Consider the following 18,812-nt stretch of genomic DNA (forward strand, 5'->3'; position numbering starts at 1 on the left):
CTGAGTTCTAAATAAGGAAATATTAGTTTCCAGTCGCACGCGGTCGTTACGGCGCCTTGAGGAATTGTGGTGTTTGTCACGGCAGTTCAGATCCCAGTTCAGTCGCATATTTAATATAAACACATAAGAGTTCTGTTCGTTCTTCTTGCTCGAAATGTCCTTTGAAGACGAGAAGTGGCAGACAACAAGGCCAACAATCAGATCAAGAAGCAAGTTCATGTTCAATAACGAGCTTTTGAGCGATGTTAGCTTTGTCGTTCCAGTACAACTTGGCGCAAATGAAAACAAGAAATGCAAAAAGGTTATTCCCGCTCACAAGTTTGTGCTGGCCATTAGCAGTCCTGTATTTTTTGCCATGTTCTATGGCGACCTTGCGGAAACAGCAAGTTCGATCGTTCTTCCTGACTGTGAGTACGAGAGTTTACTTGAGCTGTTTCGATTCATCTATTGCGACGAAGTAAAATTGAACGAAAACAATGTGATGCAAGTGCTGTATTTAGCTAAGAAGTACATTGTCCCCTCGCTTGCTGAGAGATGCACGGAGTATCTGGAAGAAGTAGTGAATCTATCAAATGTGTTTTGCATCATGGCTCACGCCCAAAACTACGGAGAGGAAAGTCTCGTGGAAAAGTGTTGGAAAATGATCGACAGGCAAACAGAAGATGCAGTAAAAACAGAAGGCTTTAACACCATAGAAAGATCATTACTAGAGGCGCTTGTTGTGCGAGATTCTCTGAACATCAAAGAAGTGGATTTGTTCAAAGCAATTGATCGGTGGGCAGTTAAAGAATGTGAGAGATTGACCCTTATGGCAAATGGTACAACAAAAAGATCAGTTCTTGGAGATAGAATTGTCAAAAAAATTCGTTTTCCTGTCATGAAACGTGAAGATTTCAACGAGGCTGTGCTTGGTCAAAAGATATTAACACCTCCAGAAGTCTTTGGCATGGTGGAGTATTACAATTCAGTTTTAACCTCTCCACTGGAATTCTCACAAGTTAAAAGAAGTGGCCTTCGGCAAAAGTGTTGTCGATTTCGCTCTGTGGTGTTGGAGAGAGGCTTTCCATATCAGACATACCGCCGAGACTGTATATATTTGGCAGTAGACCGGGACATCACCTTGCTCGGCATCTGCATGTTTGGAAGTCAAAACAGGGAGTACTCTGCAACGTTAACACTGAAAGATTCCACTAATCGTTCAGTTGTTGCTTCCAAAGCAGGACATTATACTTCATCACAGATGGAATTAGAGGAAGGTGAGGGGACTGGTAGTTTTTATGGTTTTGAAGTTCTGTTTGACCCCCCTGCTTCCCTGAAGAAAGGCATCTGGTATCATTTGAAAGCTTCCATGGATGGTCCAATCATTTGGCAGGGAAAGGCTGGTGTCATATATATGCAGTGTCCTGGTGTGAAATTTAGCTTCAAATCTCACAGGGAGCATTTCAAAACTAACATAAGACAAGGACAGTTTCCCCAGTTTCTATACAGCCTGGAATAAGACTAATAGAAAGTCAGTCTGCATACAGTGGATAGTCATTTAGATTTTGTACAGTAGTTTCAGAAAATATCCATGCCCCCACCCCACCCCAATGCCCCCCACAGAAGGGATTGGAAAATTCAAGGGTGTAGGGGTCTCAAATACCAAAATAATTAAAGAAAAGTAGAAAGATAAATAATAATATTGTAATAAAAAATTTCAAACTTGAGGTTAATCAAATATTTTTAAATGAGATGTAATCTGATAACAAACTTGTTTTTAGTTTAATTTTGTAAGTTACGACCAAAAAAAAAGCATTTTCTTGAGTGAAACTCTTTTTCACTTAAATGAGTACATGTAAATCACAGCTCAGGTGGAATCCTGTTTACTTTTGAGAAAAATTCTTAAGTCTAAGTGATGTAATTTTTAGTAGTGCTGTATGTTATTCAGAGACAAACACCCGCCCATATATTATGAGATTACCACGGGAACTAAGACAGAATAATCTGTCTTCTTAATATTATGATACACACTAAATTTTCAAACATTTTGAATTTCTTTTTTAAATGCACGTGAGTGGAAAAGGAGGTCTTTTTGTTAAGTTGACAGTCATAAGCAATAGGTCAGGGCAATCAAGGAGTTATCATTGCAACCTGAACCAAAATAATGGGTGTGGTTGTCTGGTATTTGACATAAGGGCAACTTACTGTTTTTGTTAAGTTTGAGAACTGTCAGCTGCATTCATGTACAACTTTGATTAAATGAAGGGCTTGAAGCAAGCCCAGGGGGAAGGGGAATGTGCATTTTTGAGCTTGAAATCTGAATTTCATCAACTCAGCTCTACTCTGGCATACAGACTGGATGTGATTGTATTTAATTTTTGACCTAGAGGGTGATATAAGACGAAGTAGCTCTGGCCATTACTTTTTTCCAATCAGCTGAATCTACTCAGTGAGTCATTATAATTTGCATTAACTGAAACAAGAGAAATCAACCAAGCATTAACTCCTTTTTTGAGTGTAAAATATTGCCCAAGCTGAAGGAAATTAATATGCTGTCTTTTTTTTTTTTGTTTTAATTTAAGCCTTAAGTTCAAAAGCTAGACTGGTCTGGTCTGTCTGTGCATGCCCAAATAGAGCTGTGTTGGAGCAACATTTCAATTCAGGAGCGCAAGAGTGCCCATACACCTCTCTTGCACAAGGGGCAGCAAAGTTGATTTTAGTTTAAGGTTTTAACGTGCCGGTATTAATCTATATGTTATAGTAGAATTCTGAAGCTTCTACCCTAATGCATTTCATTTGTGGGATTAACAACTTACAAGATTTGGTTTGTAAACTTTTTGTTATGTCTTCTAAATCATGTACAGAAACACTGAACACTCAACATGTCTGGCAATGATTCAGTTAGTTGAAAACATAACTTCCACTCTAGGTGACAAAGAACTTGCAGCTGGCATTTTCCTCCCATCCTCCAAACCCGCTACATTGTTTTTATTTTAAGTCTTAAAAAAGAGCTTCACCTGACTAATATTTTGCATATTTTAATATGTAATCTCCCTGAAATTTGGAAGCACTCCAAGCAGCTTCTTATCGGTATCGTTAATGATCCTTCAAACTCTTGGTCACATGACCTGAAAACTGTTTAAAAACGATATAATCTTTACTAAAATGGGCTACGGAAAGTAAAACTATGTTAAAGGGGAAGTATCATGGGTGTGTGAAGAAATAAGGCTCTCAATCAGCTGCCAAATCTAGAATGAGGAGAGGAAAGAAATCAACTGAATTCTTTAAAAGGAACAACTCGTGATCTGTTGTAGCGCATTTTGGAAACAAAATTGTGAGAACTTGAATAACATTAGCCTAAAATTTTTCAAGTTTCAATCCATATTTTTAATAATTTAGAAAAGCATTTTTCTATCCTGTATTATTGTTGTATTTTATCGTGTATTTTTACTTTTTCACTGTAACTTAGGATATGTATTTTTATCCTTTGATTGAATAAAGGCTATTATTATTATTATTATTATTATTATTATTATTATATTAATTTATTATTATTATACCGACCTACTCTGTCTCTGGCCAGAGGCACTTATCGGCAGTTTTATTGCACTGGGGTGATAGTTTATAACAAACTTGACAATCATTTCGTTTTTTCTGCTGACAAACATTTCTGGGTTTTGAAATGACAGCAAATTTGCGTGATACTTCCCCTTCAAACTTGTTTGTGCCTGTTCAATGACTCCTACTGAGGGCTTTATCATTTCGCTTTTTGTTAATGTCCACGAGTCAACAGTAATTGTCAAATTGCAGGCAGGAGTCGCTGAGCCAATAAAGGTCAATAAACGGCGAGTCATCTCTTCCTCCAGTATCCTGGGTGCCTGCACGTAGGCACATTGATCAAAGTGACCCCGGTTAGTGATTAACAGCCACTGTAGTCACGGAATTCGAAAAAACAGAGTGCGCTGCTAACAAACTATATTTCTGCCGAGGAGCTTTTGAAAGCGACGTGCGCCAGAGGCTTTTGTTTCACGGATTCCGGTTCCGGTCGAAGTCTTGACGCGGAGCTCCAGAATGGTAAGCACTCGTTTCCATATCTCCAATTAGGCTAACCGGAGTGCTATTTATGCTAACCTGAGCCTACTTCATGTAATGTTAAGGAAATGTCCAAGGGCAGTTTGAGGTATGGAAACAAGTCTTTACCCTCCAGAATAGGCCTTATCACGGTTTTCGACGCCATTATGACAAGTAGGCAAAGGCGTCTTGAAATAACAGTGTTTGTATAGAAATCCGATGTCAAATAATTTTCATAAAACATCGCTTTTTTTCAATCCTTTTTCTAGTGCCAAAAGTTTCCAATTCATGCATTGGAAACTTTTGGCACTAGAAAAAGGATTGAAAAAAAAGCGATGTTTTATGAAAATTATTTGACATCGGATTTCCATACAAACACTGTTATTTCAAGACGTGTTTGCCTACTCGTCAAAATGACGTCGAAAAGCGTGATGAGGCCTATTCCCTTTTTTACATTTATGTAAGTCTGCTTATTGTGTGAACGTAATAACCTTACATGTAATAGCATGTAAATGCTCTGTTTAAAGTGGAGGTGTGCTTAGCTATGCCTAGCTAGTGTTCAGGGAATCTACTCAAATGATGAGGAACAAATAATCCAGTGAGGGGGAAAGCTGTCCGTAAAGCTATGAATACATGTAAAAAGCAAATTTGCTAACATATCAGTGTGATTCTCACCCGGGGGGGTACTTGGGTTAAGTTTTGCTGGGTATGTGCCGCTGGCCTCTCAGAGCCCCTGCCCCATTATAGTCTATTTTGTGGCCAGTTATAGACCCCATCTTAGTCACTTTTTGGGAAAATGTAATTTTCGCGATCCCAACTAAGTCACTTTCTATTTATGCATCTACTTTCAAGAACGGAATGTAATGCGAGGTGATTGTTACATTTAATAAACAACAATTTTCTGAACTTTTTAACCGAGACCATTTTGAATCCCTACTTAATAGAATTTTCTCACCCCAAAATCCGAAAATGTGCGACCCCATTCTAGTCAATCCAGTCGTGAAAATGCGACCCCATCCAGCGGCACATCCCCATTAGCCTCTTATAAGGAAGTAGCCCCCCGGGGATTCTCAGAATTGACATTTATTTTCTAAGAAATCTCAGCTTTTTCCATTGTTTCCTTCTCAGTAATTTTAAAACTGTTCAGTACAGGGACTTCTCCCTGGGGGGGGGGGGGGGGTACTCCCCTATATGGGCTATACCGGGAAGTGCCACTGGATAGGGTATGGTTTTTGGCCCCTCTTGCCCTGAACAGGGTATATGTCTGTCCTGGAGCCGTCCTAGACAGGGTATGGTTGCAAGACTGTCGTCGAGTATTTGTCAATCCGAAATCAGCGGAGACGTTTACTCTGCATTTTTCAAGTCAATTGAGTCTCCACTTAAGGTTTACCGCTGTTAATGCTAAATTTTGGGATTTTTCGCCATCACTTCTAGGAAGTGTATTATTTTATCAGTTGTGATTGGTATTCGCGTTTCACTGCGTGGAACATCACGTCCGGTTAGTGACAGTGGGCCTTTAAATGTTATTACTACCGCCAATAAACACTTGTGTAACACAAGGTTAAGAGCTAGATGTTGTCCTTTGTCCTAAATAGGGTCTTAAAATAGAGGGCATTGTCCTACACAGGGTAGGTGGGTTACTTTCGTCCTAAACGTCGGATTCTGATTACATGGTCCTGCGTGTTTAACTCGAACATTCGGTGTGATTTATTGAATACAGGACTCTTCAAGCAATTTGCTTTGATTTCTCAAGGCCGGCTCTAGGTATTTAATTTGAATTGTAAACATACTATGGTTCATTGACATCTTCATTTTCCGAGAAAAAGGGCAGATACTTGGAGATAACGTCACGCGATTTTATTAGCCAATGAGGTGTAAGTCTCTTCATTATTCCGAGAAACGGTCTTCGGTGAAAGCACCCATGTAGTCGTCATCTATTCCGCTAAAATGGCTGAAGCATTTCGTAAACGACAGCCGAAACAATCGGACCAAAGACCCTTCCAATACAACCAAGCCGTAGAAAGTTCGATACGCAGACCTCCCTTGGGCTATGTCGTGAATAGTCACAACATTAAGTGGACCTACCGTTTCGATGAAGACATGAAAACTTTCAACCCACTTCTTGACAGTCTCGAAGGAGCCCTCTCCAAACCCCTGTTTTGCTGTGGGGGAAGTTTGCGGCCACCGAATATGGATAAATTTGTTTTAAAATTGAAGCGGGAAGACAAAGAGAACTGGGAAGAATTCGAATTATCGAATCTTCCTCCGGAAGAGCTGTTGGAATACTGCAATCCTGCGCCATTTGGAGACTTAAAGGAAATGAAGACGGCGTTTGATTCAGAAGTTCGTCTGGCCTCCGAAATCGAATCAGAAAGATTTATAATTGAAAGAGAACATGTATTCAAGACCACATCGAGAATGATTGCTGATTTTCCAGGTAGTGGATTAATTGAAGAATACATTGAGGATACACTCACTCCAGGAAGATCCGTACGCCTGGATCGATACAAACTGAACGTTTACAGCAAAGGAGGATTTTTCAGACCACATGTCGACACTCCCTCGGGTCATGATATGATAGGGACGCTAGTTCTTTGTCTTCCTTCAACTCACAAAGGCGGAGAGCTCTGCATTAACCACGATGGCTTGCAACACGTCTTTGATTTTTCCCAGGAATCTAGTGATAGCAACCGGGTCCAGTGGGCAGCATTTTACAGCGACTGTATCCACGAAGTAAAGCCAGTCCTCGATGGTCAAAGAGTTACAGTGACATACAAGATCACTTCAACAAACTCTGACTATCATAAGCAGCGCAGCGATCGAAGCGATAAGGTGGATGATGAGGGTATCCAGGAACGTTTTGAAGCCAGTACTGAAAGTCCTTCCCTAACCGCTAAAGCTCTTGCCGAAGTTAACAGCGAGCTAGAAAAGATTTTCCACCAGGGTAAAAGTTCACCGTCTCGGATTGGATTTTTCTTGAAGCACAAGTATGTGTCAAAGGGACTCGAATCAGATCTGCTCAAAGGAGAAGACAAAATATTGTTCGACTCTTTGGTTGAAAAGCAGTGGAAGTGCAGACTGATGAGTGTACTGTCAAGATACCAAACCTCTGCTATTTATCCAGATGGTCCTTTTGAAGAGAGAGAGCTGGATGAAAGTCACAAAGTGTACGAGTTCAATCCCTTGCTGACTACACCTTTCTACGATCCTTTCAGTGATGTTCCACGGGAGACTTGGCCCTGGGGGGTGCGAACAGACTACAGTCGGTGGCGCATCGGTGTCCCCTTTATTGACATCTACAGGAGACAGCAGAATGATGAGCAGCTGGTGCGAAATAATGAAGGAGAAGGCAGTTGGCTTGGGAACGAAATTGAAGATGTTGGAGTCGACAAGATTTATTTGGATTCAGCGGTCATTGTGGAACTTGACGATAAGCCATGATCGTATACAACTGTGTAAATATGTGAACATGAAGTTTTGGATCATTTACAAATATTATTACGTAGAAAAAATACCTGCAAATACCAGGTATACCCTAAGAGAAGAAATAGTGGTTTTTTTACGTTAAGAAAAGTAAATTGTCAGAGGTCTCGTCAGTTATTGCTTTATAAGCGTCGATTAACAGAAATTTTAGCTAACTGACACACCTCCACTTTGGAAATAAGGATAGATAAGTAATTGTTTGTCTAAATTTTTAGATTCAGAGAAGATCAAGCTTATGTACTTCAGAAAAACTGACGCCATCTGGCATCTTTAGTTATCTCCTTTGATGTATAATTACAGCAACACTGAAAAGCGTCTTTTCATTGATCAGGTGAATCAACATTTTATTTTCATTTTCAGCTTAAACATGTTTTGACGAGGATCTTAAGTGTATAAACACAATAAAGTTCCATGATTTCGGATCACTGTAAAAGTACAAAACTCAGTCCATTCCTGAAAATAAGGCTCCACTGTTCCGCTTTAAAGATTTCGATCGGAAGTGAGTTGATTTTCCTGCCTTCCTATTCCTCACTGCGGAGATCCATGCATCAGTGGAGAAAGAAGAGGGATTTTTTCCTCGCAAATTGTTTTTTACCACAAAGTTGTTACCCTCACTAATATCATTAAAATACTGTTCCAGGCTCTCGCATAGCGAAGACGAGGAAAATTAGAAAACAAACGCGAACAAAACCTAGTACCCAAGGCTTGTTCCGGCCACGTTGAGAGCCTGCGGGATGTAAAACATGCAAGAATTTGGTGTCTAAATTACATCATGGCTGGCTTGTTTCTTAGAATTGATATGCATATTTCTCAGAAATACCAGGCCTTTCCTTTGTCTGGTTCTCTCTTAGAAATTAGTTAATATTTATGGTAAATTTATTGGCAACGGGTCTTCTGTTCATATCGTCGATTTCTCGCAAAAATGCGTGCATCATGTAGTCCTCGGTGTCTACTAGACAAAATTAAACAGCTAAAAAGAAAAGAAAAACAAAACAAAAAAACAAAACTATACGAATTCTGCTTCGTGTCGGTATCATGTTTATTCGTGACATTTCTGACCCTTCGAACATTTTGCCATCTTAGTTTATAATTTTTTTTTGTACACCAGACAGCAATACGATCGGCTTCAAATGAGAGATGTACTGATTTACATTGGCTACTGTGTTATTGAGTTTATATGATAAACAGAACATTACATGGCCGCTTGGAGATACGAAGTTTCACTTCTCGTGTTGAAAAATCTTTCACTCGTTCGTTGCGCTCACTCGTGAAATATTTTTCAACACTCGAAGAGAAATTTTGTATCTCCGCGCGGTCATGTAATATCCTATACATATTTTTCCGAGAAAAGCAGTGACAAGGTCACGTCATTCTTCCACCCAATCAGAAGTAGCTCTTTGTTTCATAATTCCTAGAAACGAGTTTCTGTGGAAGGCATCTTCATTCTACTCAAGAAATGGCTGCGGCTTTTCGTAAACGGCAGCTGAAACAAACTGACCAAAGCGGATCCTATCAATACAAGCAAGCCGTAGAGAACTCCCTACGCAGTGCTCCTTTGGGTTATGTGGTCAATAGTCACCGTCTTCAATATAGGCACTGTGCCCGTTTCAAGGAAGATACCAAAAGGTACACCCCACTTCTTAACAGTCTCGAGGATGCTTTATCCAGACCTACGTTTTGCTGTGGAGGAAGCTTAAGACCATCAGAAATGAAAGAATTCGTTTTAAAAATGAAATCAAAATCTTCTGCGGAAGCAGACGAAGAAAATTGGAGAGAATTCAAACTATCGGATCTTCCTTTGGATAAGCTGTTGGAGTATTGCGATCCTGCACCGTTTGGAGATTTGGTGGAAATGAAGACAGTGGTTGATTCTGAGGTTCGTCTAGCCTATGAAGTCAAATCCGAAAGATTTAAAATCGAGACAGAAAACAAAGCAACGCGATTCCTCTGGCCAGGAATGAGAATTATTGGTGATTTTCCGGGAGGTCGGTCAATAAAAAAACACATCGAGGAAACACTCACTCCAGGAAGATACGTTAGTTTGGATCGATACAAACTGAACGTTTCCAGCAAAGGAGGATTTTTCAAACCACATGTCGACACTCCATCTGGTAACGAGATGATAGGGACGCTAGTTCTTTGTCTTCCTTCGCCTCACAGAGGCGGCGAGCTGTGCGTTAACCACGATGGCTTGCAACAAGTTTTCGATTTTTCCCAGCATTCTGGCGACACTAACAGGATTCAGTGGGCAGCATTCTACAGCGACTGTATACATGAAGTCAAACCAGTTATTGAGGGTCACAGAGTTACCGTCACGTACAACATCACTTTACCAAAGGAAGACTACAAGCTATATAAAAGCCGCAGATTTACTCGTTTAACTGAGCCGTTAGAAGCGGCTTCCGTTTTCCAAGAGGGGTATTTTGAGGCCAGTGCTGAAAGTCCTTCCCTGACTGCAAAAGCTCTCGCTAATGTTAAGCGAACTAGAAAAGATTCGCTGCCAGAGCCAACCACCGTCTCGCGTTGGATTTCTCTTAAAGTACAAATACATCTTAGGGGGACTCCACCGACATTTCCTCAAAGGAGAAGACAAGGTGTTGTACGACTTTTTAGTCGGAAAACAATGGAAATGCAAGTTGATGTGCGTTCTATCAAGATACCAGACCACACTGGTTGCAACAGACTTTGAACCAGATGTCGATGAAAGCGATGAAATCTACGAATTCAAGCCCTTGTTAGAAACTCTGCCAACCATAACTCCTGTTTCAGCCCCTCCTTCTCATTCTCCGTCAAAGAAAAACCGACCATCAAGCGATGGTGATTATCGTCAATGGCGGGTCGGTACTCCATTTCTCGAAATCTACGGGAGAGCAGGTGAACAACTGCTGCGAAATAATGAAGGGCACAGAAGGCGGCTTGGTAACAATGCCGAAGATATAGGTGTGGACAAGATTTATTTGGATTCAGCAGTCATTGTGGAACTTTGCGACGAACCTGTATAATGCTATTGAGAAGCCATGATCTCATGGAACTGTGTCTCGAATATGCAATTCGCGGGGCAATTTCTTTTGTAAAAAAAAAAAAAAAAAAAAATTAGGATAGACTTTAGTTTGCCTGATGTGACTGTGTTCCAATCGATATTTAGATTAAAATATTTTAATTTGTATTGAAGAAGCAAAAATAATAATCCTTAAGCTCTGTCAAAAAACTAGAAAAATATAATATTTAGCATGTTACAAGTAAGGACAAAGGAGAAACTGTGTTCCAGACTGGAATGGAACCCAGGGCCTTCTGCACACCAATTGGGTGCTCTACCACTGAGCTACTACAAGACTTGTGGCTCAGAGTGAAAGAACAGTATTCATCATCGAAACAGTAGTTACTATAGTAAATTTTTATTGATGTTAAAGGTTAATCAATGTAATATTTCATTAGAATGAACTTTGCTCAGCTGGAAAAGGGTTTGCATTTATAGTCTGTGAAAGCTGACGATAGACCACTCCTTGATCATCATAAAGTTCAGAAATGAGAAAAAGAAAACATGCTTTTTATCTTGTTGTTGTCAATGTAACACTCAGTTTTTGCTGTACACCGAAAAAACTGAAGCATGCTTACTTGGACGTGCATTCACACTGGAGATAAGAATAAATAAACAATACTGATTAGTTTATTTGTCTTAGTGGTTCAGCAGGGCTCAAGTTAAAATGGTTCGTAAAACGAGAACATTTTTAGAAATTGTATTTGACGCAAAACTACATCCCATCAATGAAATACGAACCTCTACAAGCTTACATTTCATTGTTCAACTTTTAATAGATAATGTTTAAATCAACCATTGTTCTACTGACGGAGCTTCAAGGCCAGGTGGGAGCAAGAGCACCAGTTTGATTTCTTACCTGCGATCAGGCATTCTTTTTTTCTGGGGAGAGTGAAAGTGTGGCAGCGCGAGAGTCAGTGATCGGGAGCCTTGAATTTATGAACGTTATGGTCATATGACCAGCACATATGAAAAATGAATCAAATTTAAGTCAAACATATGTTAAATTTCTAGCTGTTAATAACTCACAGTTTCTCAAGACAATTTTTAAAAGTGAAATTTATTTCCATATTTTCAATTCCAAGCCAGAGGAAAAGAAGGCCATTATAATCCTCAAAATCTTAACGTAATCAAATGTTGTTAATCAACAAAAATTCCTTTCAAATGACATAAAACAAGTCCAGCTTGTTGTTTAAGTGCTACTGTCCAAAAGCAGTGAGACAAGTAAAGGATAATAACATGATAATGGATAATCATTTAACATGAGTAAACAAAAACTGAGGGAATTGTCCTAGTTTAGGACTTGTTCCATTTTTACCTTCTGTAGGATTCTTAAAGTTGAATGTTACATCAGAGTATTTGACATAGTTACTTCCATTCTCACCACACCAAGAAGGAGGCCCAGAGATGGATGCTACCACACAATGTGCAATACCTTGTAGGATAACAACAGGTTCATCGAAGAAGACATCAAATCCTTCATACTGCACAGATCTGCTTTCCATTTTAACCGATGAAAATGTTCCTGTCTTGCATGCAAGCTCTCGAACAGAATTGGAAGGTTCCTTAGAAGGAGGACATGGACATCTACAAATCCTTAATTTGACAGTGTACTGGTTACTTTTGCTTCCAAACAAGGAAATCCCCTGTAACTTGATGGCCTTTGAAACCGAGAAAACCAGACCATCTTTCAAACCAGAATCATAAAACCATCCACGTTCCTTTGCCGAGCCAAATCTGCAACACTGGAAGGCATTACCAACTCTTTCATTACATGGAAATCCCAGGGGAGATGTTAATTGAACTGAGTTGTAATACTTCATTACATCATATACCTCTTTTGGTGTTAGGATGTTACTGTCCAAGACAGCTGCTGCAAACTCTTTCTGCTCCATTACTGGAAAGCGTATTGCTTTTACAATTTGCTCCCCCAGAATTCTTCTTTTCACGGTCCCATCCGCTTCTAATTCTTTTCTCTCGCATTCTCTGGCTGCCCATTTGTCAACTGCGTTGAACAACTCCACCTCTTTTATCCTCAACGTATTTCTCTCAACTAACACTTCCAATACAGATTTTTCAATCGTTATGAATCCAGTGGATTTCACTGCCTCTTCTGCATATTTATCTACAGCACACCAGCATTGCTCCAAGAGCCTTTTCTCATCGTAAGTTTGAGCGCAATCCATCACACTGAAAACATTTGATCCATCCAGATTCTCTCCGAGATACTCAGTGCACTTGTCAACAAGAGCTGGGACGATGTATTTCTTGGCTAAGTACAGTACTTGCATGACATTGTCCGCGGTTAGGTCAACTTCGTCGCTGTAGAGAAAACGAAAGAGTTCCAACAGACTCTCGTACTCACAGTCAGGTACATTAATGGAATCACTCTTGTCTGCCAGTTCACCGTAAAACATTGCATAAAACACGGGACTACCGATTGCTAGTACAAGCTTGTGAGCTGGAATAACCATCTTACACTTCTTTGAATCCAGTTCCAAGGAATCATCATCATTTTCGTCCAATGACATTTCAACCACAAAATTTACGTCGCTCAAAAGCTCATTGTTAAAGAGATACAAACTTCTTTCTCTGACAGTTGGGCGGTTAGTTTGCCAGTTGTCCTCTGTAACACTAGACATGCTCGCTTATGCGAAGATCTACTGCGAATCTCTAAGTTAAAATTGTGTTAGTAGCAGAACTTCAGTGCCGTCAAAATGGCAAATGCGAAAAGCGACAGGCGTTCCCTAAATTAAGAGGGACCTGGTACCTAGTACAGGCAACTTCTGGGCGCCCACAAAAACGACCTGGGGCAGGGGGGCGTTTCTCGAAAGTCCCGGTAACTTCCCGTGCCCGATAAATGTCTTTGGAAATAAATGTTTCTTAACAGAAGTCAATTTTTGTTAGCTTTGGATACTAAATTTTAAAATCTTATAATTCTATGAAAACATTGGCCAAGTACCATGTATGTAATTACTGTGAAATCGGCGAAAAAAAAGTAAAAAATATACTTATCGGGCCCGGTATTTTCGGGAGCTTTCGAGAAACGGGCCCCTGCCCAGAGGGGAACGGAGTTCTCCAATTTGGTGTGTTACACTGTAAGTAAGTTTCACGGGCGTACGAATGTTCTCCTGGTACTAGGACACCGTATGCTGGAAAACTGTGTTCGGCCACCTTAATTTGGAAAAATCCCTTGGAATGAGATTGGTATCAGGGTGAATAAACGGCGTAGTTACTAAAACAAGGAATGACCTAAAATGATCTAAAATGACCTTAAATGACCTAAAATGATCTAAAATGATCTAAAATGACCTAAAATGACCTAAAATGATCTAAAATGACCTAAAATGATCTAAAACAAATCTGAAATATTCTTAAATGATCTAAATGAAGTGAAACCAAGATAAAATTACAGAATTACAGAACTGAGTGCTTACCAAAGTAAAGGCCGATACCAGGAAGCTGCTGTGAACTGCCGGAAAGACAGAAGGAGACTCGAAAAGTGCCGTAAGCCAATTCGATGACAAAGTTGCGTAAACAAACCGCACTAGAGCGAATCTTTTTTTTTTTGGTCGGTCTGAAAGACCCAAAAATATCGGCACTGACCAATTTTTTTCGGGTTCGTTTTCCGGTCGCACATTAAAAGCCACACGACAAGGCTAAATACTTGTGTAACTACACTGATAAAACGCTTTTGTAAACAATGTAAAGGCATATCTGTGCATCAATAGTCCTTATCACGATTTTTGGTATTTTTTCCCGCGAACTATTTTTAGTAGCAGCTCACGGCTGGTTCGCTATGCAGACAAATGCATGAAAAATTCAAAACACGACTGGACGCTTTCTGGCACAGCTACGTCCCTCTAATTTTTTTTTAATCCTCTTTCTAGTGCCAAAAGTTTCCAATTCATGAATTTTTTAGAAGCAATGTTTTATCAAAATTATTTGACATCGGATTTCCATACAAACGCTGTTTTTTCAAGCCTGTTTGCCTACTCGTCAAAATGGCGCCGAAAACCGTGATAAGGCCTATTTCCTTAAATAAACACGCAGTTAACAAGTTAAGGGTAGCGCATGAATAAAAGATAACTCTGTGCCAGTTCCATATAAAATAGCTGCATCAGTCAAAACCGCGTTGCTGGGCGAAAAATAGAACTTCGCTTCGTACCAATCAAAACCGCGTTGCTGAGCGAAACTTGGAACTTCGCACCAATCAAAACCACGTTGCTGGGGAAAAACTAGACACTGCATCAATCAAAGCCGCGGTTGTGATACAGTAATTATCGGGAATTTCCCTGAAGAAGTCTCCGGTAGAGACGAAACGCGTCGGAAATAAACTACCAGGAGTCTTCTGTTGTGCTGCTCACTAGTCTTTGTTATAAAATTAAAAAAATAAAATCATTTTAAATCATTTTAGGTCATTTTAGATCATTTTAGGTCATTTTAGATCATTTTAGATCATTTTAGGTCATTTTAGATCATTTTAGGTCATTCCTTGTTTTAGTAACTACGGAATAAACGGCCGGCTTGTAGGAATCGATGATACTGAAGATATGTGTTTCACCATTTGCAAATAAGTACTACATGTATTTCAACGTGCAGCATTAAGCCACAATCCCTATTGGAATTGGAATTGGAGGGCTGGCTCCACTAACTTTTGCACTTGGATCAGGAGCCATAATCAGGGATGGAGACCGTAAGGCCGGAGACATGCCATTTTGATTTATCGCTTGTCCCCATGCCGGTTGTACCGAAAACAATCTATTTTCTTAAAAAATGGCGCCATACACGCATGTTAATGGTCAGGATCGCGCGTGGAAAAATTGAAAGTTCAAAATGGCGCCCAAATTTTAAAATTCAGCTAGGGAATATCTCCTCGGTGGACGCATTTAAGGTATACTTAGACTCTCACAACGAAAAGGTAACGATTAAAAGAAGACGGGGAAAGTTGGAATTTAAAGCATAATGATCACATGACTCTCATAGTAAAGTAAAAAAGGCGAACTTTTTCTTAGCTGCTTTCTATCACTTTTGCCAGTATGATATGGTTCAAATGCCGAAAAATGTCTAAAGTTTATTCACTTGTTGTTGGAGAAAGTCTAAATGATCAGACTTCTCAAATAAAATTTCAGTTTATCAGTATTGCGGAGAATATTTCATATTTGTACTGTAAGGTTTATTGTTTTCTACTCAGCCAGGAGAATTTCCCGGAGTTGTCCCAAATGCTTTAGTTTACAGCTGTAATTTAGTAAGCTTAGAGGGACGAACTTAAACATGTCAGTGCAGGGTTAATCTCGTACCCAGATCTCCCACGGACATTTCGACATTCCCGAACCGACGACTGAGATCGGGGTACGAGATTAGTGCAGGGTAATAAAATTTTATTTTCGCATTCGAAGTATCTAATTATTTAACAATTATATTGAATTTTGTCGAAACCCAACTGGACTTTCTCGTTTTTTCCCGTAGCCCCACACAAATTTGCGTGCACCCTTGCAGGTTTATGACGTGAAGGGTGTCGCAATTTTTTCTAAAAATAGATTTTTGGGTGTACAACACGTTGGTCTGCGTGGACCCCACGCTTACGGTCTCATCCCTGATTATGACTCCTGACTTGGATTTATTACAAGTTAGCCATTTAATACCAACTAAAAACTGGGAAAAACAAATAACCAAATGCAAAAAGATCGGAGTACGTGTAATTTAAAAGAAATAAATGACTGGTAATGAAGTCAGGGTCTTGAGAGTATGTTTAGGTGGGTAGGAGGGCACGCGGTGCGCGTTTCCTGCAGGGCCAGAGCCATGAAACACTCGCGTGGGTGTTGACCGACGCAGTTCTGTCAGAGAGGTTCGTGCTTGTTCGTGGTTGCAGTCCTGGCCCCGGTTGTTCAAAGAGCGGATAACTCTATCCAGCGGATAAAATGCACCCCAAACCGATACACTTTATCCGCTGGACAGCGACTTATCCGCTGGGTGAAGCGGTTATCCGCTCTTTGAACAACTGGCAACAACAACAACTTTATTTCACATTTCCCTGCATTTTCAAAATTTTCAAATTGTTATATATTACAGACTCTACATATGAATATACAATTACATTTTACACTGAATATATGTTATATATAAGGAAATGCCTAGCAGCTAGATAACCGCATGGTTTTCAAGCTAGCAGCTAGTTCTTTGCAAGTAGTTTGGCGCCTGAACGCGCAGGGCTTGCGAAGTCTATTGGCATCATGCGTGCAGGGGGGAACTGACTGATAACACAGTGTTTTTCGCTTTGATACAACAATGCAGGTTCGCCTCTGAACATATGAAGAGTCCGATGCAAGGTTTTTAATTAGTTCTTGGGATGATGTAGATCGTCTGTAATCATACGTGCAAACTCGGAATTGCACACCTCTGTTTTGTTCTTTCCGCATCTCGCTCTTGTTATAATGAAGGTATACAAACGTCGTGCGTCGTCTGTTTTTTTTTTCTTATCTCGTGTGGATAGTTTCTGATTTTCTTGATCAGTAGGGGTAACCATAAACAATTAATTTAAGAAGCACTTTGACATTTCTTGTATAACGGCTGTTTATTAAACTCTCCTAAAAGATCATGACTATATGTTATTAGGATCAGGAAGCTTGGACTCCGTTGCTTGTCGTGATAACTAACTGATTTCGCTTGACATTATACTAGAAAACATCCCGTTACTCTTCAGAATAAAATCAAGTTAAACCTTTGTTATGAGAGCTAATTTTCTATTCAATTTCTTTGCAGTTGTGAAACTCTTTTAGCCATAAACGTGCTCTGCAATCAGTGATAGAAGTCCAATTTTTCGCCGTTAATTAGTGGATCTGAAATATTGGGTCCAGGAGAAGGTCCAGAAATCGAACTAATAATCATTTCCACAAAACTTTGCCTGAAACTTAAACCTTATTCTTCATTTACAAATATAAATAAAACAGGTTACTTTACACTCCTAATCCGGCGAGCCTCGCGCAATGGGCGTGTCCTTTCCTGGTCGAGATGAAGATGTAGAAACCTTGAACTGAGAAGTGTGTTCCTAAACTTTTGAGCCTTTGGATAAAGTCCTAACATATCAGTGACCATTTTAACATGCCTAACCTGGAGATCAACCTGGTGATGGCAACAACGCTCCTTCTGTTTTTTTTTTTGTTGTTGTTTTGTTTTTTTTTTTCCAGGAAAGGAGAAAAGAGAACTAACATTTAGCGACTGATGACAATTCAAAACATAAGAGAAGCTCAATTAATTATTGGGTCTGGTCGGGTATTTTGATAAAATAGTTTTCAGTTTTCATTCTTATCTGGCGGAGTACCCGTGCAGCGGTCATCGGCTGGCCGCAGGTGGTCGCGTGCGGACACGCGCGTCAGAAAAGTCACTGGCAGCCAGGGTTTGAAAAGCTCCGTTTGTATCACAACTTTTTTCTCAACAGACATGAAATTTTTGTTCTTGGTGTTCTTGCTGACTGTTTGCGTGATGCTGGTGACAGCTCGGTTTTTGGCTCGTCAAGAAACTCTTGAAGCACGTGACGCGAAGGGTACGCCAGTTGCCTGGGATAAGCCGAAACTGTATCGCCATTGCAGTAACACTGGTGAATGGTGTGGAGCTGCCTCGGTCTGCTGTAGCGTCTTTGACGTATGCCGTAACAACATTTGTATCTATAGACACTGGATTAGGTGAACTGTTCGTCAGTCCTTGTTTTAGAATTGTAAATGCGGAGAAAGTAACTCCCGTATCGAAAGTGATTAATGAACGTAAGCCGGGCTCTTGACGCGTTTAGCATTGTTTATTCATTTGACCGCTGCTAAGTTTAAAAAAATCCCCAACATTTGAAACGAAACACAACAAAATGACAAAGGTTTTTAAAGAAAAAAAGGCCTCTTCTTCTTCTCTTCAGTTTGTTGCGGAACATTCCTGAACATCCTGGAAAATAAACGAAATAAATTAATAAAAAAAATATATATACAAAAGAATATCAAAACTGAAAATGAGACAGACTAAATTATGAAAAAAACATAAGATAGATCAGTTTAACTCTTCCGACCGACAGTTTTCGGGTGAGTTAAAACTTTTGCTTCCACCTTTCCATGTGATTCACAAAACGTAATTAAAAAAATAAATTTAATGCGGTTGTAGTTCCTTTTGGACGTTACAATGTGTATGTTGGGATATTTTAGATAGCAGTTTTTCTTACCGTTTTGTGAAGCAATGGCTGATTCGGTTAACGATCGATATT

The 18,812-nt window shown here is 39.8% G+C and overlaps 3 protein-coding genes and 1 pseudogene across 4 annotated transcripts; 3 read left to right on the top strand and 1 right to left on the bottom strand.

Annotated features, from left to right (window-relative positions):
- The first annotated feature begins 6 nt into the window (after positions 1-6).
- LOC146477250 (BTB/POZ domain-containing protein 6-like) lies at positions 7-2,860 on the top strand. Its single transcript, XM_085113706.1, has one exon. The coding sequence runs from the start codon at positions 155-157 to the stop codon at positions 1,496-1,498; it is 1,344 nt and encodes a 447-aa protein (XP_084969832.1). The 5' UTR covers positions 7-154; the 3' UTR covers positions 1,499-2,860.
- A 3,070-nt stretch (positions 2,861-5,930) lies between these two features.
- On the top strand, positions 5,931-8,539 carry LOC146477251 (uncharacterized). The gene has a single exon (XM_085113699.1). The coding sequence runs from the start codon at positions 5,998-6,000 to the stop codon at positions 7,489-7,491; it is 1,494 nt and encodes a 497-aa protein (XP_084969825.1). The 5' UTR covers positions 5,931-5,997; the 3' UTR covers positions 7,492-8,539.
- Positions 8,540-8,644: 105 nt separating this feature from the next.
- LOC146477252 (uncharacterized) lies at positions 8,645-11,200 on the top strand (annotated as a pseudogene). The gene is made up of 2 exons (XR_014865418.1): positions 8,645-10,566; positions 10,910-11,200. The product of XR_014865418.1 is annotated as an uncharacterized LOC146477252 (transcript).
- Positions 10,609-13,286, bottom strand: LOC146477253 (BTB/POZ domain-containing protein 6-like). Its single transcript, XM_085113700.1, has one exon. It carries the CDS (start codon positions 13,210-13,212, stop codon positions 11,824-11,826), a length of 1,389 nt encoding a protein of 462 aa, XP_084969826.1. The 5' UTR covers positions 13,213-13,286; the 3' UTR covers positions 10,609-11,823.
- Positions 13,287-18,812: the final 5,526 nt, after the last annotated feature.

This window comes from Pavona decussata, unplaced genomic scaffold (genome assembly GCF_977016875.1).
Source record: "Pavona decussata unplaced genomic scaffold, jaPavDecu1.1 SCAFFOLD_71, whole genome shotgun sequence".
In the NCBI taxonomy this organism is placed as follows: Eukaryota; Metazoa; Cnidaria; class Anthozoa; order Scleractinia; family Agariciidae; genus Pavona; species Pavona decussata.